Genomic DNA, 23,747 nt, shown 5'->3' with positions numbered 1-23,747 from the left:
TTTCAGGGTAACATGCCAGTGTGATCAGCCTCCATCTCAGAAAGGGCAGCTGGAGCAAGACAGAGGGACAGACCAGCTGCCCTCACTCTGCACTGACCCACAGGCATCCTCTGGTCTCGCAGGACTCGCTCTGTTCTCCCTGAGTGCAGCAGAAATGCTGAGGGTTTCTGACACCCAACAACTCTCTCCAGGGGAGTTGCAGGAAGCTGCAAAAAAACAAGCCTCTCAAACTGCCTTGTTCTGTCCTGGTTCATTATCACTAGGAGAGCAGATGCTGACAGTCCCTTCTGCACCGGGAACGGGTCCATCTGACACAGCTGAACCCCAGGACTGGACCCTCTTCCCCCATTCTCATGACCCCTGCTGCAGAGCAGGGCTGACTCCTGGGCAGCCAGCGGGCACAGGCCCTGCTCCTCACGGCACCTCCAGCCAGCACCACCCAGGGCTCAGCCACGGAGCTGAAGGAAGGTCTGGAAAAGGACAAGGGGTGTGGAGCGGGGGGAGGGGGTATGTGATTTTGCTCAGAGAAGTTTCTCCTAAATTGTCACTTTCTTTTGCTCCTGTAACAGTGCCCCACGCTCATCAGCAGCAAATGTCCAACAGCAGCTCCATCACCCAGTTCCTCCTCCTGGCGTTCACAGACACACGGGAGCTGCAGCTCTTGCACTTCTGGCTCTTCCTGGGCATCTACCTGGCTGCCCTCCTGGGCAACGGCCTCATCATCACCACCATAGCCCGTGACCAGCACCTCCACACCCCCATGTACTTCTTCCTCCTCAACCTCGGCCTCCTTGACCTGGGCTCCATCTCTATCACTGTCCCCAAATCCATGGCCAACTCGCTGTGGGATACCAGGGTCATTTCCTATGCAGGATGTGCTGCCCGGGTCTTCTTTGTAGGTTTCTTATTTGGTGGAGAGTATTCCCTCCTCACCATCATGTCCTACGACCGCTACGTTGTCATCTGCAAACCCCTGCACTACGGGACCCTCCTGGGCAGCAGAGCTTGTGTCCACATGGCAGCAGCTGCCTGGGCCAGTGGGTTTCTCAATGCTCTGCTGCACACGGCCAATACATTTTCACTGCCGCTCTGCAAGGGCAATGCCCTGGACCAGTTCTTCTGTGAAATGCCCCAGATCCTCAAGCTCTCCTGCTCACAGTCCTACTTCAGGGAAGCTGGGCTCCTTGTGGTTAGTGTCTGTTTAGGATTTGGGTGTTTCGTGTTCATTGTGCTGTCCTATGTGCAGATCTTCAGGGCTGTGCTGAGGATCCCCTCTGAGCAGGGACGGCACAAAGCCTTTTCCACGTGCCTCCCTCACCTGGCCATGGTCTCCTTGTTTGTCAGCACTGCCATGTTTGCCTACCTGAAGCCCCCCTCCATCTCCTCCCCATGGCTGGACCTGGTGGTGTCTGTTCTGTACTCAGTGGTGCCTCCAGCATTGAACCCCCTCATCTACAGCATGAGGAACCAGGAGCTCAAGGATGCCCTGTGGAAACTCATATCTAAGTGTTTTCTGAAGCAATAAACTCTCCATCTCCTTCTACATAGCAGTTTTAATGTAACTACTTACAGGCCCAGCCTCTCATCTCTATTTTCTGTTGTTATTGATGGTTTTTTTAATTGTGATAACATTGTCATCCCCTTTCTAAATTACTTTCTTCTTTTCTTTTATAACCACTGGTTGTGTAAATGAGGAGCCATGATCTGTGTGTATTTAAACAAAATAAAGGGTCCTGTAGTGACTTGTTTTTCAATATATATCCTTCCTGCAAGGCCTTTTGGAGCTGCAGGGACAGTTCCTGTGTGTATGGGAGGAGGGGAAAAGAGTCCAGCCTGGCAGCTCTGCCAGGGAGCAGCAGCGCTTGGCCTTCCAGAGCTGTTCTCGTTCCACTCCCACACTCTCCTTCTCATCCCTTGTGTTGGTGCAAGGCTTGAGTGCTCTGGCAGCTTGGTCACCGTCCTGCTGTGTGTCAGTCCTGTGAGCGCAGGCAGGGACAGGCAATGGGCACTGCTGTGACAGAGCTGGCCTCACAACAGCCTTTCCAGAAAGAAAGGTGATCTCCTATGGGCAGGCCCTGAAGGTTTAGGTCTGCTTCCAAACCTTCTCTCAAAAACATTCCCAAGGAAATGGCCCACAGATGCAAACACCAGGGTACAGATAAACAGTGTGTGTGTGCGGGGCTGGGCACACAGCAGTGTCCTCTCACAGCCAGGCCTCCTGCCAGAGACCTGCAGGACCAGCAGAGCAGGGTCTGGGCTGTGCCCCTGTGCACTGGACACCCCGCGGAAGCTGCCCCAGGGCATCATCATGGACTGGCCCCTCATAACCTCCATTTCCAGCCCTGGCCTCTCTCCCCAGCTCACAGAGGTTGTTCTTCCCTCCATGGATGGACACTGAATGAGTAGTTCAACAGTCCGAGTTTGTGTTGTACAGATGAGATGTGAGCACGCACATCATGTACGAGGTGAAATGAACATGAGTGAGGAGTGCTTTTCACTCACATTGTTAGTAGGAAATATATTTGACAAATTTGAACAAGGAGAGGAAGCGCGATGGGTGTCTACAGCCTGCAGGAAAAGAGGGGCATGTGCAGCACTGTGTAGAACACGCTTCAGTCTTGGTCAGGTCTTGGGTGCTAAGGAGGGAGATGGATGGGTGTGGTATATGAGGTCAGTTGTGTCTCGGTAACTCATAATCCAGTAAGCAGCGTGTGGCTGTGAAGGGGACTGTGGGGTCAGTTCTGTCTCTGGAGGTGACAGCCCAGCAGAAGGAACACGGCTGGGAAAGAACCTCTGCCAAAGTAGCCACAAGCCCTACCAAGTAAGAGGCCTTGGGGATGGGTTGTCATGTCCATCCCACCTGAGTATATGATGGAACAGCAGCAGGAACATGGTCGTGTCTATCAGAGAAGCTGAAAGGCCAGCAGCAGTCCTGGATTTAGAAGATCATGGTGAGGTTACTTCTCTCCGGTCAGGTAAAAGACCTTCAAAAATCCTAACGGGTTGGGTTTCCTGCATGAAGAGCAGTTTCTGAGATGGTTGAGCTTTCCTTGTTAGTGGGAAGAAGCAGGAAAGAGAAAAAAAAAGCCAGAAAGTGCAACTTGAAAGGTGAGGACAGGCTATCAGGAGGAAGAAGTGTCACTGGAAGGGCAGTGCTGTGGTGCAAGAGGTCACCCAGAGGGAGCTGGATCAGCCCATGGCTTGTGTTCCAAAGAATAGCCAGTGAGGGTGCAGACACATCAGGGAAGGGACAGAAATGCTGGGGTGAGAGCAGGTGAGAAGTGACATGGGTGTCTACAGGCTGCAGGGAAAGAGGGACAGGTGTAGGACCGTGTAGAACAGCCTGTGATGGAGATGGCAAAGGGCGCTGGTGAGGCTGGAAGGGACCAACAGAACCCAGGTCTTTGTCCCCTTGGCCATGGCAGTTGTCTCTACCACTGAGGCCCAGGAGAAGACATGTTGTCCTCATGGCACTGGGGCCTCACTTCCTCCTTGCAGCCCCATCGGGAAGCTGGAAGTTGTTGTACCAGCGTTGTCCTTCCCTTGGCCTTGCACACCCACATCCCACGGTCCCAGGAAGAGCCCTGAGCCGTGTGTGAGGGACGGGATCCCCCTTCCCATTGCCTGGAGGTCATGGCTTCTCCTTTCTGCTTCAGAGAGCAAACCAAGGGGTTTCTGAGCATCAGAGCTGAAGAAAACACTAAAAGGAGACCTCATGGTGGCTAGAGCTTCCTCACAAGGGGAGAAGGAAAGGTAGGTACTGATCTCTTCTCTCTGGTGACCAGTGACAGAACCCAAGGGAATGGCAGGACAATGTGCCAGGGGAGGGTGAGTTGGACATGAGGAAAAGGTTCTTCACCCAGAGGTGCTGGACACTGGAACAGGCTCCCCAGGGAGGTGTCACAGCCCCAACCTGACAGTGTTCAAGAAGAGACTGGACACCGTCCTCAGACACACGGGGTGAACTGTGGGGTGTGCAGTGCAGGGACAGGAGTTGGACTGCAGGAGGGTGGTCAGCCGAACTGCTACTTTGGATTTCCGAAGGGCAGACTTTGACCTGTTCAGAAGGCTGGTTGGCAGAGTCCCTTGGGAGGCAGTTCTGAAGGACAAAGGTGTCCAGGAAGCTGGTCTCTCTTCAAGAAGCTGATCTCAGAGGCGCAGGAGCAGCTGTCCCCGTGTGCCGGACGGCGAACCAGCGGGGAAGTAGGCCGGCCTGGCTGAACAGACAGTTGTGTCTGCAGTTTAGGAATAAAAAGAGAATTTATAACCTTTGGAAGGAGTGATGGGAGGCTTAAGAGGAATATAAGGATGCTTTGGCCAGGCCCAAAGTGTTGCGGTGAATGGAGACAAATCCAGTGGGTGGCCGGTCACGAGTGGTGTTCCCCAGGGCTTGGTACTGGGGCCAGTTCTGTTTAATCTCTTTATCGATGATGTGGATGAGGTGATCGAGTCCACCCTCAGTAAGTTCGTAGATGACGACAAATTGTTCTGGAGTGTTGATCTGCTGGAGGGTGGGATGGACATACAGAGGGATCTAGATGAGCTGGATCGTTGGGCTGAGGCCAATTGTAGGAGGCTTAACAAGGCCAAGTGCTGGGTCCTGCACTTGGGTCAGAACAACCCAGGCAGTGCTACAGGCTTGGGGAAGAGTGACTGGAAAGCTGCCTGGCACAAAAGGACCTGGTGGTGTTCATTGACAGCAACTGAACCTGAGCCAGCCTGTGCCCAGGTGGCCAAAAAGTCCACCAGCATCCCGGCTTGTATCAGGAACAGTGTGGCCAGCAGGACTAGAGAAGAGATCATCCCCTTGTACTGTGATCAGTTTTAGGCCCCTCATGACAAGGAAGACATCGAGGTGCTGGAGAGAGATCAGGGGAGAGTGACAAGGGTGGTGAAGGGGCTGGAGCACAAGTCTTACAAGGAGCAGCTGAAGGACCTTGGGGAATTCAGTCTGGAGAAAAGGAGGCTGAGGAGAGACCTTATCACTCTTTACAGCTCTCTGAAAGGAGGTTGTAGTATGGAGCATGTTGGTCTCTTCTAACAAGTACCAAGTGAGAAATGGCCTCAACTTGTGCCAAGGAAGGTTACGATTGGATGTTAGGAAACATTTTTTCACAGAAAGGATTTTGAAGCAACAGAACAGACCGCCCAGTGAGGTGGTGGAGTCACCATCCCTGGACGTATTTAAAAGACAGACAGATGAGGCTCTTAGGGACATGGTTTAGTGCCAGATTTAGATTATGGTTGGACTCAATGATTTTAAGGGTCTCTTCCAAACACAATTATTCTATGATGCTATGGTAAGCCATTTTTGATATTTTCTTTCTCAGAGCACTATGCAACCTCCCTGAGAGCCATGACTTTTCTGAGGTGTTCGAGACATGTCTCACAGTCATACCAGCCAGTTCCACCAGCACCTGTCTGCCCCTTCCTGCACCAAAAATTTTCTCCCTAACCCAACCTTCCAGGCAAGTTTCTGGGACACGGCAAATGCTGTCCAGGTCTTCTGGGCTTGTTCAGAAGAGAGCAGCTTGTCAACATGTTCATGGGCTCTCTGTGCACCTCAAAGCTTTCCTGAGCATTTTGCTCAGTGGCTTTGTCAAACTGTCTTGGGAGGGTTGTTCTGGGCATCCCACAGTCAAGGATGAGGATGCTGTAGAAAACAGTGGCACTGGTGAGAGGAGCTGGTGGAGAAGGCCTTGTGCCTGTCTACACTGGGGTAGAGAGCAGTGATGCATTCATGGGATGCCCATGTGAACAGGAAGGGGAGAAATGGTTCTGAAATGCAAATGCTCAGCATATGCAAGAGCTGCAGAAAATAGTCCTAACACATCTGTGAGCAGAGATGGTGCCGTTGTCAGCCACAAAACTGGGCAGCAAGTGGGTCTGGGTGCTGGAGCTGTAGCAGGTCTCCAGGGAGGACACAGGGACCTCGGTTCAAGGAAGCACATCCCAGTGCTGCATTCAGGTGGTTTCTTGGGGAAGTTACTCAACATGAAGTGTCCTCAATACACTGTCCTACAGGCCTCCATGGCACCCACAGGAACAGCTGATGGCATTTGTGTTTATTAGGGTACATCTGCCCCCGCACAGGATGTGCATGCTCACATCTACCCTCAGTGCACACCTGGACTTCTGATTTAGTCATCTGGTGTCCTTCCATGGGGGTAGAACAAGCTCTCTGAGCCGTGGTGAGAGGACAATGATCAACATGGTGGCTGCAAGAGGCAACAGCCCCAAGCTGGCACCCGGCAGCATGACAGACTGTTTCCATGTCTCTCTTGCACACACACTGTGTCCTGCTCTTCTCCTGGGACATCCCATCTCCCCACAAAGCCTTTCCCTAGGGAGAGCACACCTGCACTGGCCTGGCTGCCATTCCTGCACCCTGTCCCCACGCTTCCCACAGCCCCCGAGCTGGGGGTTTTGCTCTGTAGATCAAGTGGGCTGTGGTGTCCGGGCTGTGGTGACTCTGCAGGGCCGTACTGGTCAGACTGGGAGGCAGCCCCAGCTGATGGTGGTCACTGCCACTGACCGCGTCCCACACAAACTCTTGGGTGGCCACGGAGGGTGCTCAGAGGGACCCTGCCTTATTCACCATGTGCGTGGGTGCTGGCCACCAACAAGCAACTGCTGAACAACCAGCCCAAAGTCCCTCGAAAGCCACACTGGGACCCTGATCCCATCACACTGAGCCCACAGAGAAACAAGCCAAACAATGAGCCCCTTGAGAGTCTATTCCTTAGGCATGTTCTTTAAAACAACTCTGGAAGAAGATCTAAACCTTCAGGCACTGTGCTAAGGAGATCCCCTTGCTGCTGGAGATGCTGTTCTGAGGCCAGCTCTGTCACACAAGTGCCCATTGCCTGTCCTGGTCACAGGACCGACACACAGTTCGACTGTGACCAAGCCCTGGGAGCCCTCAGGCCTTGCAGCAGCACAAAGGCTGAGAAGGAGAGTGGGGAAGTGGAAAGAGAAGGACTCTGGAAAGAACAAGGCTGGTGCTCCCTGGCAGAGCAGCTCTGCTGGGACTGTTTCCTCCATCTTTGCCAACAGACACATTGTATTGACCTTCACAAAGGTTGCAGAGGAAAGATCTCAGACAAACTGTTCACTGCAGGGTCATTTATTTTTTTTAAATACACAGAGAGCACGACTTCTCATTTACAAAGTCTATGACTCAAACTATAAAGGTGAACAGAGAATTAGAAGTGGAACGAGTAATAACATTTCTTTGTGGGCAATATTATCATAGTTAAAAAAGCAAAACCAAACAAGCCTTCCCCCAACTCCAAACAATCATCTCCAAATACAAAATTAAAAAAAAGATAGGCTGGACCTGTCATGAGTTATGTCATGAGTGATATGCAGAAGATGGGAAGTTTAATGACTTTGAAAAGAATCCAGCCATCAGTTTCCTCAGGGCATCCTTGAGCTCCTGGTTCCTCATGCTGTAGATGAGGGGGTTCACTGCTGGAGGCACCACTGAGTACAGAACAGACACCACCAGGTCCAGGGATGGGGAGGAGATGGAGGGGGGCTTCAGGTAGGCAAACATGACAGTGCTGACAAACAGGGAGACCACGGCCAGGTGAGGGAGGCACGTGGAAAAGGCTTTGTGCCGTCCCTGCTCAGAGGGGATCCTCAGCACAGCCCTCAAGATCTGCACATAGGACAGCACAATGAACACAAAACACATACAAGCTAAACAGGCACTGACTACAAGAAGCCCAAGTTCCCTGAGGTAGAAGTCTGAGCAGGAGACGTTGAGGATCTGGGGCATTTCACAGAAGAACTGGTCCAGGGCATTGCCCTTGCACAGTGGCAGTGAAAATGTATTGGCCGTGTGCAGCAGAGCATTGAGAAACCCAGTGGCCCAGGCAGCTGCTGCCATGTGGACACAAGCTCTGCTGCCCAGGAGGGTCCCGTAGTGCAGGGGTTTGCAGATGGCAACGTAGCGGTCATAGGACATGATGGTGAGAAGAAAATATTCTGCACCAAATAAGAAATATCCAAAGAAGACGTGGGCAGCACATCCTGCATAGGAAATGACCCTGGTATCCCACAGAGAGTTGGCCATGGATTTGGGGACAGTGATGGAGATGGAGCCCAGGTCAAGGAGGGCGAGGTTGAGGAGGAAGAAGTACATGGGGGTGTGGAGGTGCTGGTCACAGGCTATGGTGGTGATGATGAGGCCGTTGCCCAGGAGGGCAGCCAGGTAGATGCCCAGGAAGAGCCAGAAGTGCAAGAGCTGCAGCTCCCGTGTGTCTGTGAATGCCAGGAGGAGGAACTGGGTGATGGAGCTGCTGTTGGACATTTGCTCTGCCTGTGAACATGAGGACCTGTGCAAGGAGGAGGAGACAGTGATAAGTTAAGGGAGACTTCTATGAGCAAAATAAACATGCCATTTCTCATGAAAAACCTCATCCCTGATGGAGGCATGTGTCAGCTATTTCTCCTTTTCCACCAAATGACAAACACGGGTCATCACAGCTTAAAATGCAGCTTGGGCACCTAATTTCCATGAATGCACCTCTGGGGCAAGACCCCCTGCGTTGGTGTCAGAACTGAAATGGACCCACATTCCCACCCCAAGTCCAGAGAGTCAGAGCACCAGGGACAGGTGGAGAAACAGGGAAGAGCCCTGCAGTGCTCCTGAAAAATAAAGCAAGGCCAGAAAGGCAGACGGGCATGATGTGAAACCTTCTCCTTACCTGGCTGTGCTGCTGCCACTCACATGATGACACTGTAGAGCAAGTACTTTTAGCACCTTTTTTGTGTACCACGTTCCAGAAACCCTTCACCTGTAGGTCCAGCTGCTGAGGTGGAGACTCGTTACCTGGACCCCATGGCTTTGGGGCAGAGGCTCTGCTGGGGAGGGGAGGAGACCAGGGGGTTGCACTGGGAAATGCGTCTGCACTGCAGGGGAGGGCAGGGGGCTTCCTGAATCCTCTCCCCAGCATTTCTGGTCCCAGCTCCCTCTCCCTGCCCATGTCTCTGCTGCATGGAGCTGTCCCTGCTGGGAGCTGTTTCTCTGCCCCTGAATCTGCTCCCTGTCAGTGTCACATACCCCATCTCCCATGCTCAGCTCTGCCCTGCTCACACCTCCTGGCTCTGGCCACTGCCCAGGGGCAGCTCTGTGTGTGGAGGGGCTCAGGAGCAGCTCTGACAAGTCCTAAAGAGAACTGGGGTCTCAGCACCTTCTCCAGGACAGAGAAATAAATTCCCATGTCCCACTGCCCACCCAGACAACCAAGAGTGGAAAAAACTCAAAACTTATAATCATCCCTATGAGATAAATGCTTCCTCAGTGTCCTTCAGAAGGAACATCTGCAAATGTCCTGGGGTTGAGCTGGAGCTGTGAGCTGACCTGACCCACGCAGCTCCCTCTCAACAGCAGAAGGACTCTGATCTGCTGGGGGTTGCTCCTTCCACCCACAGCTTCTCCCCTCAGTGTTGTTGGGATCTCCCCGGGCAGGCTGAGCGCTGACCCTGGCAGGCAGCAGAGTCCCTGCAGGGACCCTGCTCTGCAGGACAGCCCTGGGCATCCCTGGGTGCTCATCCAGCTTCACCCCCTGCAGCTGGGAGAAGGCAACTGTCGTGCCCCGTCCATTCAGGGAATCCCTGCTGAGGAGCAGACCCTTCTCCTCCACACCAGCCATGGGACGTGCCAGCTCTGCGAGATAATTGCAGGATCCTCATCTGCACCACCCTGCACCCAGAGACTTACTGTGTTAAGGACTGTGAAGATTTCTCCCCCAGTGAGCTCTCAGCTGTCTCACCACCCCAGACTGCATTTTCCCTCTCTCTGCCTGACTCCTCTCCCCTCGGTGCTGCAGGCAGAGCCCTCAGCCCTGCTGCGCTTTGCAGAGGAGCTGCTCCTGGGCAGAGCTGTCTCTCTGCAGCGCTGCCGCTTGCCAGGAGCTGCCTCTGTCCCAGGAGCCCAGCCCAGCTCAGCAGCACAGGAGCAGTCCATGATGTCCCTTTCTCTGTCCCCTCTGGGCTCCCTCCAGCTGTCCCTGGGGCTCCAGGGGCACATCCTTTGAAACAATCTCAAGTAATTACTGATGTTGATTCTCTCTCTTCAGCAGTGACACTTCTTGCCAGCATTGTGTTCTTTGTATTAAAAAGTAAATTGGTATGAGAATCACCTTTTCTTGTCCCATCATTAGGCAGGACACCAGGAACGTTACAGCAAAGGATCTAATTTTTCCAAACTGGGGGAGGAATATGTTCCCCGGAATGAATTTAGGCATTATATTCTGGGTTTATACTCCTAGGTCTAGAGAGACATTCAGCAATCTGTTGGCCATCTCATGTCTCTGCTCTGAAGCAAAGCCTTTGCACACATGGGCTCTTGAACATTTGGTACCAGGTTTCCGTGGGGTAACTCAGAGGTTTCCTGGTGCCACAGCTGGGGTGGTTCAGCCCAGATGTGAGGCAATGTCCTCAGCCAGGGACCTGACTGGGTGAGCTGGAGCTGTCAGTGTTGCAGACAGAGCTGTGACACGGATGGAATAAACTGCCAAGGCAGGGTGGCAGAAGTTAGTTCATCTGGTCTTCAGGGACAGCAGCCTCCAAGCACAGCAACAGTCCAGAGCAAAACTCAGTCTAGACCTGTAAGGCTATTAAGGGTCACCTAATGAGCTGTTACTACTGCAGGAACAGTTAAAGGAGAAACAAAGACACTGGGTGGCCACCAATGACTTCAATAAGAAAAAGAGGTGAGAATCCCTGTGTCCTCTTCTCCTCTGTCTTCACCAGCAAGTTCTCTCTGGCCTCTGTGACTGGAGGCAGGAATCTGGACGAAAACAACCAGCAGTGGGTGCAGATCAAGTCAGGGGTCACTGGAACTAACACAATCCTTTCCAGTCTATGGGACAGGAGGGGCAGCATCCCAGGAGCTGAGACAGCAGGACGATGTCACAGTGAGGCCACTCTCCACCTTCTTGGAAAGCTCATGGAGACTGGGGGGACTCCCTGACCACTGGCAGCTCTCGCACATTGTGTGCACTTTTCAAAAATGGCCAATGGGTGAGCAGGGGAACTGTGAAATGTGTTATTGTGATTCGTGTCACTATAAGAGTATATCAGGGGACAGAAATAAGTATTAGTGTACTAGCATTGCGAAAATGCGCCAACAAGAAGTTAAGATAAGTGCACTGACTTAACCAATTAAGGCATGGAGCAAGGACACTGGATGTTGTGGTTAGGTAGCACTAACGACTTACGTAAAGAAAAGGATATTGCCGTTAGGTAGCGCTAACAACTTGCTTAAAGAAAACCCACTTTACGCATGCACCGAATAAAGAGTAAAGAAAAGGACACTAAAGAAGAGGAGAAGCCTTCCTCCTGAGGACCACCAGGAGGGGAGAGGCGACCACCTAAACCTCTGAGACGTGTGCAGAAACCTCAACGCCACGTTCATCTGGGGAATTGAAACTAGGAGGATACTTCTTGGAAAAGGGAACTTAAGAAAGTATAAAAGACCAAGGGAAAAAGTAAGCGGTGTGAGTGTTGGTGGAGCGGTGACTCCCCACACACCCAGCGCTGTTTGCTTGCCTTTTATTACCTAGCCTTTTGCTTTGATATCTGTTAATAAAATGACTGATTCTGATTGAAACTCAACCAGACTCAAGTCCTGTTTATCAGAGAACTAAGGGCTGTGCCCCAGAACATGTCCACTGGGACCCCATTTCTCGGTGTCTGGAAGAGAAGGTGACGGGGTTTACCCAGGGCAGGTGGTGTCTGTCCATCCTCTTTGCTTCCTGTGAGGAAAGGACAGGGTTGCAGGACGTGGGGAGAGCAGTGGTCTGTTACCTGGAAGTCAGCAAGGCATTCAGCATCATCCCCCACAACATTCTTGTGTCCAAGGTAGGATATTATGGTCTGTGTCAGTGTGTAAGTAGATGAGTAAAAACAATCTGGATGTTTGGGCTTGGAAAGGTTCTACAGAAAGAGAGAAACTTCCCAATCCTGAGGACAGTCAAGCACTGGAAGCTGTTTCCCAGGAGTGCACATTCACTCTACCCCAAAAATTGCCAAAGAGGTGTTTGGATAAAGGCCTGAGTAATCTGGTCTGACCCTGCTTTTGAGTGCCCAGAGCCTCCTTCTTGGGGCCCAAATCCTCATGTTTAGGGTCCCAACGTGTCTTTTATCACCCACGGCCTGTGTCCAGGGCCCACAGTTTCATTTTTAGGCTGAGCTCGGCTCGTTGCCTGGCAACAACCAACCAGAAGTCTATGGGGAGTCAGGGGACCGAGGACAGCCAATGGCATTTGAGGAGGTGGGGCAAGTCATGTGATTGATACGTAACCAGCCAATCAAGCTTTGAGGCCTGCAGGAAAGGTGGTGAGAGCTGAACAAACTGGGCAGCATTCAGGGGCAGGCCGTGCTGGCTGCACCAATCACAACTGGCAGGAGTGCAGCACATGAATGATTGACAAGTGGTCTGACCACTCATTTGATGGGACGAGCCAGGGGGGAAATCCCAGACAGCCAATCAGCGGATGCAGCACCTCAGGGCAGGGTGGGCCCCAAACCAGGGCAGAGTGACAGCCCAGGCAGCCAATCCCAGACAGCATCAGCTCAGGGCAGGAGACTGACAGCCCTCCCGACCAATGGCAGTGGAGAGTGATGTGAGCAGAAGGCGGCTCCGCGGGTGGCCAGGCCGAGCTCTGACATGGTGCCCATCAGGGCTCCCCTGAGCTCGAGCAGCCCCGGCCCAGCCCCGGGGCCCCTTCCTCTCTGCCGCCCTCCCCGTCCCTCCCGTCCCCCCGGCCACCCCCATGTTCCAGACCCCGCGTCTCCGTGGCACCACCCGCTCACACAGTCGGTATCCTGGGCCGTGCCGCTGGAACGCAGCCATGGGCCATCCGACTTCCCGCCGCCACCACCGACCGCGTCCAACCGTTGTGGCCCCTGCTGTACCCTGGGCCACAGCCCCCGCCGTGGGGCAGAGGCCCCACCAGACCCAGCACCCGCCATCCTGACAGGGGCTGAAGAGGCCCCAGTGTCTGAGAAGCTTCATCTGTGCTCTGCCTCGTGGATGGTGGGAAATGCCCCGTGGCGCTGGTTACAGCAATGGAAGCGGAGCCGCTGGCAGCGCAGAGCCCAACCCATCGGGGCTGCTGAATCCTGGCGAGATATCGTTGCCCGGCTGGAGAACCTGCCTGTGAGAGTGCGCCACGTAGAAGCTCATGTGCCCGAGAGTCGGTCACTGAAGAACCTGATCCGAACAACCAGCGGGGGGATCGAGCTGCCCAGATTAAAGTGTCTGAGGTAGGTTTGCACTGGCAAGATGAAGGTGAATTATTGATGGCCCATTGGGCCCACAGTGCCTCAGGTCATCAAGGAAGGGATATAACACATAGATGGGCTCGTGATCGAGGGGTGGACGCTGTTGCACAGGTTATTCACCATTGTGAAAGACTGGCTATGATCAAGCAAGCCAAGCGGTTAAAGCCTGTGTGGCATGGAGGGTGATGACTGAAGTGTAAATATGGGGACGCCTGGCAAACTGACTATATCACACTGCCACAAACCCGCCATGGCAAGAGCTCTGTGCTTACAATGGCAGAAGCCACTATCGGATGGTGGGAAACCTACGCTGTGCCCCACGGCACTGCCCGCAACACTGTCCTAGGCCTTGAAAAGCAAGTCGTGTGGTGAAACAGCAATGCAGAAAGAACTAAGCTAAACAACAGGACTCATTACTGGAACATCCTCATAGACACTTGGGCCAAGGAGCACAACAGTGAGTGGGTCTGTCACATCTCCGTCATGCACCAGCCTCCAGGAAAATGGAGTAGTGCAACAGACTGTTACAGACTATGTTCCGAGCAATGGGTGGTGGAAATTTAGAAACTGGGATTCCAATTTAGCACCCAGGTGCCCAGCGCTGAGCTGACCCTGTGCCTCCCAAAGGGACAGCCTGACCTCCCTGCCCAGGTGCAGGGTCACAGTGGGGCCCTTTGTGACCTCACATTGTGACACCCACTGCCCTGCCTGTGCTCAGCGCAGCTGTGGCCCCAGCCCCCACTGTCCGACAGGACGGCGACGGGACAGGGCAGGAGCACGGAGCTGGCGAGAGCCCCCGAGCGTAGCCCACGTCTTTCAGAGATTCAGCAAATCATTTTGGTTGGAAGTGACCCTTAAGACCATCGAGTCCAGCCATATCCTAACTCTAGCTGCCCCTGGCAGACTCCCCTCTGCCCCCGGCAGACTTGTGCTGAAGACTCCCCGAGTGCAACCCAAGTCTTTCCCAGCTGCCCCCGGCAGACCCCTGGCATTTTGCCAAAGCTTCCCCCTTCTCCACCTATAACTCTTTGCTTGGACCCACAAGATGGCAGAGAAACATCTCGGCACCACCAGAGTGGCCCTGGGGGAGGACAGGGCTCTCCAGGGGAGCGGATCTCCAGTGGAGCCCCAGGAGCTGTGCATGGCCCAGCAACTGGAGATGGGTGAGTGAGGGGCCCTGATTGTCTGGGCAGGGCGGGGGCTCAGCAAGCGCTCCCTGCTCGACACCAGGATCACGTTTCCCCACACGCTGGCAGGGCGGGTCCCACGGGTGGTGGTCATGATGCTGCCTGAATGCCAGGGCTGCTCTGAGCTGGGAGCCGGCCCCAGCACAGCCTCTGTGGGCAGAGGAGACCCAGCTCCTGCTCCAGGGCACGGGCAGCGAGAGGCAGCAGGGCGGGCAGGCGGCAGCCGTGCTGTGGGACAGAGACCTTTCCTGCCCGTCTGAAGCGAGATACTTACCCGCTGCACTAGAGGCTTTCCCTGTCTTGCCTGGGGTCTGCTGGGCACCCTCCAGCCCTGACACGCTGGGGGATGATCCAGTTCAAGACTCCAGAGGGAAAGGAAAGTTGCCCAAGCCACTGAAGGCAGAGTGTGGGTTTGTTGCGCTTTCGGCAAAGTGAGCAGGGGAACACACTATTTTCCAAAACTGTGCCTTCATCAGGAAATTTCAAGGGCAGTGTGAGGCTTCCCATAGTGTTTCTGTGTTGGAGGATAGAGCTGGTGCTCTATCCTGGGTGCTCCTGTACAGAACTCAGCTTTTAAATATGCTTTTGTGCAACAACATGGTCTTATCTCTCTTCCAATGTGCTTTCTTGGCAGTCGTTGCTGAGGGAATGGCTCCGCCGCAGAGGATCCTCTTTCCCCCGCAGAAGATTTACATGGGCTGGCAGCACAGCCAGAGAGCTGGAGCGGGACTGCACAACCTGGGCAACATGTGCTTCCTCAACTCCATCCTGCAGTGCCTGACCTACACCCCGCCTCTGGCCAACCACCTGCTCTCTGGGGAGCACAGCCGGGCCTGTCAGTACTTTTCAGAACTTTTCCTTGTACATCTGTTGGGCACTGCCCAAGGGCTCCCAGAATCTGGAAGCTGATCAGCTCACTGAGTTGGTGTTCTTTGAACACTCAAGCCTAGAAGCGGCTTGTTGTACCTGGATATGTTCATCTTTAGAAAGGCACCTGTTTCTAGCCCGGGCTCTTGGTCCCTATTCCTGCAAGTTAATCTCCTTCGCTTATTGCACAGAAAGCTTCTGTCAGTTCAGCATCCCTCTGAAGAAAGTTTTCTGTGAACTTAAACGTCCCGGGCTTGTTGGGACTTGGGCCCCTTGGGAGGAGTGGAGAATTCTTACAACTTCTTAGGTTTCCCATTGCTGTGGATATTCTGGAAACCTGAGGAGCTTCCCTCTCTCCCTCCCCATCTCCCTCCCTCTCCAGGTGGCCAGGAAGGCTTCTGCATGATGTGCAGAATGGAAGCGCACGTTAAACAGGTCCTGCATTCCTCAGCCAGTGCCATCGAGCCTTGGGCTGTTGTTGATGTTCTCACACGTAAGTCAGTCCAGCTGCTGTGACATGTTTTATGCCATTCTCGTAGGAGAGAACTAGTAACTTCTTTCTTAGAAATAGGAGAAAATTTCGAGCATGGCAGGCAGGAGGACGCCCACGAGTTCTTACGCTGCACCGTGGATGCCATGCAGAGAGCTTGTCTGAGCGGAAGCAGCGAGTAAGCACAAGCAAATTGTCTTTCCAGCGTTCCCAAGCCCTTTGGACTCCTTGATGTCCTCCCCTCAAGGTAAACCATGCCCAGGGCTTTCAGACAAAGCCAGGCGCTTGGAGGAGATAACTCTCTGCCTTCCCATTGGTTTGCAGCTTGGACATCTCCTCTCAAGCGACTACCTTCGTCCATCAGATCTTTGGGGGCTTTCTGAGATCCAGAGGTACTTTTCCACAGCTACTGCTCTCCTTGGAATCGTCTGTGCCCTCCTGTCTGCCTGCGATAGCAGCTGATCGTGTGATTGGCGCAGTGGGTGTGAGGAGCGTAACCCGGCACAGTCTGTTGACTTCCCCTCTCGCTGAGCGTTTCCATTTGCCTTCCAGTCACGTGCTGGAGCTGCCAAGCGGTTTCCGATTCCTACGAGGCCTTCCTGGATGTTCCTCTGGATATCAAAGTAAGAGGGTTTGTAATTGTGCTTCAAGACGTCCCAAGGCCACTGGAGCTTTCCAGAATCCACACAGTTGGCTTAAAAATGTATCCGACAAACACAAGAGAGCTTGGTGGTGGCCAGGAGGTGGAATGGACTGTGTTCTCCTGCAGAGGCCTTGGCAGTGGTCTCCCTGTCGGTGCTGGTTTCAGCTGGACAGGCACACGTGCCCCTCTCTGCACTGTGACGTACCCTCCTTCTCTTGCCCTCCCTCAACACCTGTCTGGCTCCCAGGCTCATGGGGGGTGTTGTTTCCATCACTGGTGGCCCGCACACCATCGTCGCTGAACTGTGCGGTGCCATGAAGAGGTGGCTCTGGGGAGTGCTGGGAATCCCTGGGGAATAAGGGAGATGTTCAGCATCACACCCTCTTTCTGCCTCCTTCTGGACACTGCTTGCGGGTTCACAGTGGGTCTCCTCAGCGTCATCGAGCTGTTTTCTTGTGTAAACTCCTCCTAAGTGTTTGGGCGAGGGCATTTCCCAGAGCTCAGGGCTCTCCCTTCTCACTCCTCCAGGCAGCCGCATCTGTCACCGCAGCTCTGGAGGACTTTGTGAAACCCGAGCACCTGGATGGCGAAAACTGCTTTAAATGTAGCAAGTAAGACGATTACTAATGACATATTAATACTAGATGCTGCGTGAAGGTGTCATCGAGCAGAAGTCATCTTTTCACATTGGTTTAAGGCACAGTAATGAGAGGCAGGTTTTTCAACATGGCCTCATGGTACTGAATAGCCTTAAAATAGCGTCGGGATGTGTGAGACAGGAAAGGCTGTCTGGCCTTTGGGGAAAAAATGGTGAGTTTCAGCCCTTGGCTCTGTACTTGCTTTCAAGGTGTGACAAGATGACTGCCGCCTCCAAGAGGTTCACGGTCCATCACGCGCCCAAGGTTCTCACGGTGTGTCTGAAGAGGTTTGAAGCTTTCACCGGCGACAAGATCAGCAAGGTGTGTACACAACTGGAGGGCAACGTTCTCTTCCTGGAGCGGGTTTCCCAACGCCAGACGTTCTGTCACAAGCAGCTCATGTTGAGATTCTCATGTTCCCTTCTGGGGACAGTTCCCATGGGAAGGCAAGCGTGTCCTCTGCTCCCACAGAGCTGCTTTGGCCCAGATCAGTTTCCTGCCACCCAAAAGGTGACATGTTGCTTTAGGGAAAACCAAGTGCTGATGATTCCAAACGACGCATTTCTACACTTCTGGCCTTTAGCCTTGAGAGGCTGTGTCCTCAAATGTTTCTGGATCATTGCTGAGCCCTCCTGCTCTCTCCGTAGGTTGTGGAGTATCCCCAGTACCTGGATCTTCGCCCGTACATGTCTCAGACAGCTGGAGAACCGCTCCTCTACTCCTTATACGCCGTCCTGGTGCATGGAGGTGGCAGCTGCCGTGCAGGACACTACTTCTGCTACATCAAGGTGAAAAGCAACTTCCTTCTGAACAAGGGAAAAATGTATCCCGAGGAAAACCAACTTTCCTGGCCGTGTTCTGGCAGCCAAGGATCTGAGTGGAGAAGGTTTCCTCAGGGGCTGGATCGGATTTGTTTTGGAACACTCCTGGTTCGGCAGGTTTTGGCTTGTGTTTTTGTGGAGGAGCTGTGCCGTTCATCTCCAGATACCGACACTCTTCTTTGCAGGCCAGCGATGGACTGTGGTACCAGATGAACGACGAGACTGTGGTTCTTTGCGACATCGACACAGTTCTCAGGCAGCAAGCCTATTTACTGTTTTTCATCAGGTAATCACAAATTTTAAGCTGTGTTCAGAATACGTTTCCTTTTCCTGGCTTTGCTATTTTTCTTCAGATCCTCTGGAGTGTTTCTGTCATAGCAGACAATTACCACCTGCATCGTTCAGCCCAATCAAATTTCCCATTTGTGGTCTTAGTTACATATTCTCTCTGTCATATAAAGTGCTCCAAGAAAATGCCTGAACCCAGAAGAGGCTGCAAGAACAGCCCTCAGCAGAGACCCCTCTTTTTTCCCCAGGTGCTCTGATTTGGAAGTTGGACAAAGGGCTTCTTCCTCACCGGCACCATCACACGCCCTTTCCCTCCTCAGTCAGTGGGCGGCCGGCAGCAAGCAGGTGGGTTCTGTGGGACCGCAGGGTCTGCCCTGTAGGACTAAGGTGGCTGTGGGGAGGTGGTCAGGGCACCAGATGGACAGCGGGTTTCTTTCAGGGATCTTGGCAGCGCTCTCTTTTCCCTCCCACACAGCAGCTTTCTGCACATTTGCAGCACGGCTCCCTCTCCCAGCATCCCACCTGCATCCATCCCATTTGTCCTCCTTGGCCCCTCTGCAGCCTCCAGGAGCCTTTGGGAGGCCCTTAGCTGTTCTCTCCCAGCTTCTGGGGGTTCCGCACTGGTGGGTCCTGTCAGGAGGAAAGGGCAGGAGCTTCTCACAGCTCTCTTTGCAGGACATGGCAGGGGGCATGGAGGACTCTGCAGAGGACAGCAGCTCCTCCGCACCAGCCAGCAGCAGCCAGCAAAGCCGGGCAGGTGCCCGGGAGGCAGCTGCGAGCCGGCCGTGCCCCATCTGGCCAGGCAGGATCACCAGCAGCTCCTCCATGGGCTCCTGCTTGCGTCGCTTCTTCCACGACTGCGTCAGGCTGGTGTCCAGAAGGAAAGCTGCGCACCCGCTGCGCTGTCACCCCCACGACCATGTGCTCCACACTGCGCGAGAGGACAGCAGCAAAGAGGAGCAGGGATTCAGCCCTTCTGCCCACTGCCAGGAGAACGGTGCCAGGGAGAGGGCCCGGAGCAGATCCCCGCAGTGGGGCAACCATCTCCGCAGCTGGGCTGTGGACACCACGGACTATGAACATTCAGATGGGAGGAGGGGGAGAACCAGTCCCCTGGGCTGTGACCGCACTCACAGGGATGAGGCAGCTCCAAGACCCTCCAGCAGCAGCTCCCCGTCTGCACCAGCACCTCCAGTGCCCTCCAGCAGCAGCTCCCAGGCTGTTCCTGGCCCCAGAGCTGCTCAGGAGCAAACCCGCCCAAGGCAGAGAGGTCGGAGCAGATCCCCGCGGCGGGGCTATGATCTCCGCAGCCGGTTTGTGGAGATCACGGAGCAGCATCGCTCAGTGAGGAGGACACGGAGCTGGAGAACAAGTCCTCCATGCTGTGACCGAGCCCTAAGGGATGATGCAGCTCCAGGGCCCTCCAACAACAGCTCCCAGTGTCCTTCCAGAGCCAAAGCTGCTCAGGAACAAACTCAGCCAAGGCAGAGGGAGCGGAGCAGATCCCCGCGGCGGTGCTATGACGTCCACAGCCAGTCTGCGGAAATCACGGACTGTGACCCCTCAGCACACAGGGGGAGGAGGAGGAGGAGCAGGAAAGCTTCAGTGCCCCGGAGTTACAAATCAGAAAAGCAGCCAGTGGTGACCAAGGCAGATTGCAGCCTGGGATGAGGGAGGACACAGTATGTGACACCTGCGATGCTGGAGAGGAGGAGGAAGAGGCCAGGAAGCAGCAAAGCTGCCCAGCAGGGACCAAGCTGCCCCAAGGGCACCAGCAGCCAGTGCTGCCTCTGGCCAGGAGGAGCTCAGAGAGCCCTTCCAGAGCCAGGGGCAGCTCTGCCGGCCGGCCCGCCTGCCCACAGGCCCCTCGAGGAGGAGCTGCAACCTGCACCCACGGCTGGGATCGCTTCTCAGAAACACTCACTGAGCGCCAGTGGGCAGAAAAGCCAAAGCCACAATTAAAAACAAACTCCTGTTGGCCGCGCATGTGTCATTTATGGGGTGTTTGCTTCTCTGTGGGTTTTGCATCAATTGGTGAAATCCCCATTCTGAGAAGTCTCTGTGCTGGGGTTTTGAGAGCTGTGTGCTGTGTGTTCCCATCTTGCCGTCTCTTCTGTTTCAATGTGGAGGTTGAGTTGTAAGGAGCCATTGAAGGAGGAATGTTGTTTTTACAACTGATCTGACACCTGACCCCAGCGGGGGGTAAGGGATGAGAGACATCAGACTATGAATCCTTAATGTAAAACAAAGTCTCTTTGAAATAATCCCAGAATACAAACTGATTACTGTATTTAAAAAGTTAAGCTAAGTGATAGGGTAACCAAAGAGCCAGGAATCCATATTTTAATTAAATCAATAAGGTCAGAGAGTTGTTAGAATTAGATGAATGAGACAGGTAAACTGAGGCAGGTGTTGGGTAGTCTGTAAACCCTGCAGTACCCAACCAATGGGGAGCAGGGGAGGGAATTTGCAGCTGGGATTTGGGGGGGATATAAGCGTAGGCTTTTTGCCCAGTTCTGTGTACCTACTTTTGGGCAGAACACCCGGTCTTGCAAAATCATTAATAAAATATGCTTTGCTGAGAGATCTTGCCCGGGCCTATTCTATTGGCAAGGTGATTGTTTCCTATAACAGGCTTTAGCAGCAGAAGGGAGGCAGGACAAGAGGGCCCATGAGGTCAGAAAGCACAGCAGACAGCTGGTACGTGGGGTCACGGGCGCCAAACCCAGCTCGGGTGGGAACCAAGAGGGTCCCCTCGTGTTCAGGGCGCAAAGCGCCATCTGTAGCATCTGCCCGTCCTTTTGAGTGCCCAGAGCCTCCTTCCTGGGGCCCAAATCCTCATGTTCAGGGTCCCAACATGCCTTTTATCACCCACGGCCTCTGATCAGGGCCCACAGTTTCAGTTTTAGGTGGAGCTCGTTGCCTGGCAACAACAGCCCAGAAGTCTATGGGGAGTCAGGGGACTCAGGACAGCCAATGGCATTTGAGGAGGCGGGGCAAGTCATGTGGTTGATATGTAACCAGCCAATCAGGCTTTGAGGCCTGCAGGAAAGGTGGCGAGAGTTGAACAAACTGGGCAGCGTTCAGGGGCGAGCTGTGCTGGCTGCACCAATCACAGCTGGCAGGAGTGCAGCACATGGATGATTGACAAGTAGTCTGACCCATCACTTGGTAGGGGGGGAAACAAAAAATCCCAGCTGGCCAATCACAGGAAACATTACCTCAGGGCAGGGCGGGCGCTGTGGGGGGAGTGACCCCTAAGGCAGCCAATCAGATCCAGGATCACCTCAGGGGAGGAGACTGACAGCCCTCCCACCCAATGGCAGCGCAGCCCAAGCTGAGGAGGCGGCGGCTCTGCGGGCGGCCGGGCTGATCTTTGCCGTGGTGCCTGTGGAGCTGCCCCAAGGCTGAGGAGCCCCCGGCCCAGCCCTGGGGCCCTTTTTCCTGCAACTGGGGCCCCGGGGATGTTGTTGCTGCATCTGGCTCAGGTGTGCGTGGGCTGTTCTGGCCTTGTTCTCCTGGGCGGGGGGAAATGGTACCGAAAAGTCGGCAAAAGGTTCTTTAACACAGTTTGGAAAGTGGTAAAAGCAGCACTTTTGTTACAGCGCACCAGACACTCGCAAGATTGCTCCTCTAATCGAGCGTGTGTGTGATTCTCACTTCTTGGTATTTCTTACATACACCTATTGCATATTCGTTTCTATGGCTTGGTTGATGCATCAAACATGAATTATTTCCATAACCCCGCCATAACTTTGCTGAAGTCCATCCTTGGTACTCGCGAGTCTTCATCAGGGTCTCTGGTGTCCCCGGTTTCTCCCCAGCTGGTGTCCCCTCCATGTCGGATCTTGACCTGGTTTCTTGATTGTGCATTTTTTCCCTCTTGCTGTCTCTCTGTCCTTTTATTTCTTTTCTGTCTTTCTGTTCTAATCCTGGTCCCATCTTTTCTCACTGTATCCCCCTGTCCAGCTGCTGCCCCTTCTTTCCTCTCTCTCTTGCTCTGTTTTTCCTCTCTCCATCTCTCTGTCCCACTGCCCACCACAGTTGTTTATTCCTTCAGTGCTGTCCTGCCCCCTGCTCCTTTGCCCTTTCTCGGTCACTCCATCCCAGTCCCGGTGTATTTTTAATTTGTTTTTTCATCTCAGTCCTGAACCATTACTACTTTTTTTCTTCTTCCATCCCTTTGTCCTGCTCCCTGCCCCTGTCTTTGTCTCTCCTTCCCTTTGTTCTGCTGCCCATCTCATTTCCCTTCCTGCTCCAGCTCTCTGTCCTGCTCCCTGCCCCTCTCATTCCCTCTCTGTTTCTCTGCCCTTCTCCCTGTCTGTCCCCCGCTCTGTTTTGCTGTCCTGCTCCCTCTGTAGTTTTTCCACTCTCTCTGTCACTCTCTCCTGCTCCCTGTCACTTTCATTTCTCACTCCATCTCTGTCCTGCAGCCCAAAGCTGCTTTCTGGTCTCCATCTCTGCCCTGCTGCCCAGCCCAGGCCTTTTCTACCTCTACCTGTGCCCTGCTGCCTGTTTCTCATTTTTGTCTTTCCCTTTGTGCTGCCTCCCCAACTCTTTTTTCTCTGTCTGTGTTCCCCTGTCCTGCTCCCTGTCTTTGTGTTTCTCTGACAATCCTTGTCCTGCTCCCTTTCCTTCTTCCTTTCTCTCCCTGTCCCATGTCCCTCTTTATCTCTTTTTTTCTCTTCTATCTTTCTCTCTGTTACTGCTGATTGTTTCTCCGTGTATATCCTGTTCCCTGCCCCTTTTATCCTCTCATTGTCCCTCTGTCCTGCTGCCTGTCCCCATCTTTTCTGCCTTTATTCTTGCCTCACTGCCTGTCCCATTGCTTCTGGCAATAGACCCCTGTCCAGCTGGCTCTGCCTTTTATTTTTTGTCTCTTCCTCTTTGCTGCTTCTCAGCCCTCCTTTCCTCTTCCTCCAGCTCACTGTGGGTTTTCTCCCTTTGTCAGTCTCTTCATCTCCATCTGACCTTCCCTTTATTTCTCAGTCCCTTTGTTCTGCTCTCTCTCCTTCCTTTTCTCCATGTGTACATCCCCCTCCCTGTCCCTGTCTTTCTCTACCCAACTTTCCTTCTTCTCCTTCCCATCCCCTTGTCCCTCTGTCCTGCTCCTCCACCCTCCTCTTTCTTCCTCCCTGTCTCATTGTGGCTCCTCGTCCCTATTTCTCTTGATCTCTCCATCTCTCCAGCGTTTTCCCTGTGTGTTTCTTTCTCTCTGGGCTCCTCTATCTTCTCTCTTGTCTGATTTGTCTCTTTCTAGTCCTCTGTCCTTCTCCCCAGCAGCTTCAACTGAATGACCATGTGTCGCTGTGCTCTGGTATTTGCTGAGCACTGTCCTGGGGAAGATCTGTGTCTGTAGGGCTGGGGATCATTTAGGAGCTGGTCTCCTCCTGCAGACGGCAGAGCCGGGTGTAGTTGTGGCAGAGGTTGTTCTCAGCTGCTGCTCTGTGCAGCTTGGGGAAAGAGCCAGCTGGGGGCCTTCTTTTGAAGGAAGGTTTCTTGTTCTGTGCTCAC

The 23,747-nt window shown here is 53.7% G+C and overlaps 2 protein-coding genes across 2 annotated transcripts; one reads left to right on the top strand and one right to left on the bottom strand.

The window, feature by feature from the left end:
* The first annotated feature begins 592 nt into the window (after positions 1-592).
* Positions 593-1,525, top strand: LOC136000295 (olfactory receptor 14J1-like). The gene has a single exon (XM_065654074.1). It carries the CDS (start codon positions 593-595, stop codon positions 1,523-1,525), a length of 933 nt encoding a protein of 310 aa, XP_065510146.1.
* Positions 1,526-7,354: 5,829 nt separating this feature from the next.
* Positions 7,355-8,317, bottom strand: LOC136000377 (olfactory receptor 14J1-like). Its single transcript, XM_065654152.1, has one exon. The coding sequence runs from the start codon at positions 8,315-8,317 to the stop codon at positions 7,355-7,357; it is 963 nt and encodes a 320-aa protein (XP_065510224.1).
* Positions 8,318-23,747: the final 15,430 nt, after the last annotated feature.

Source organism: Caloenas nicobarica, chromosome 32 (assembly GCF_036013445.1).
Source record: "Caloenas nicobarica isolate bCalNic1 chromosome 32, bCalNic1.hap1, whole genome shotgun sequence".
Lineage (NCBI taxonomy): Eukaryota > Metazoa > Chordata > Aves > Columbiformes > Columbidae > Caloenas > Caloenas nicobarica.
The sequence above is the reverse complement of the archived record's forward strand: the minus strand, read 5'-3'. Positions and strand labels throughout refer to the sequence as shown.

What these genes read in the sequence shown, in the direction of transcription:
- LOC136000377 (XM_065654152.1), bottom strand. Translation starts at nt 8,317, where the DNA reads ATGTCCAACAGCAGCTCCATCACCCAGTTCCTCCTCCTGGCATTCACA.
- LOC136000295 (XM_065654074.1), top strand. Translation starts at nt 593, where the DNA reads ATGTCCAACAGCAGCTCCATCACCCAGTTCCTCCTCCTGGCGTTCACA.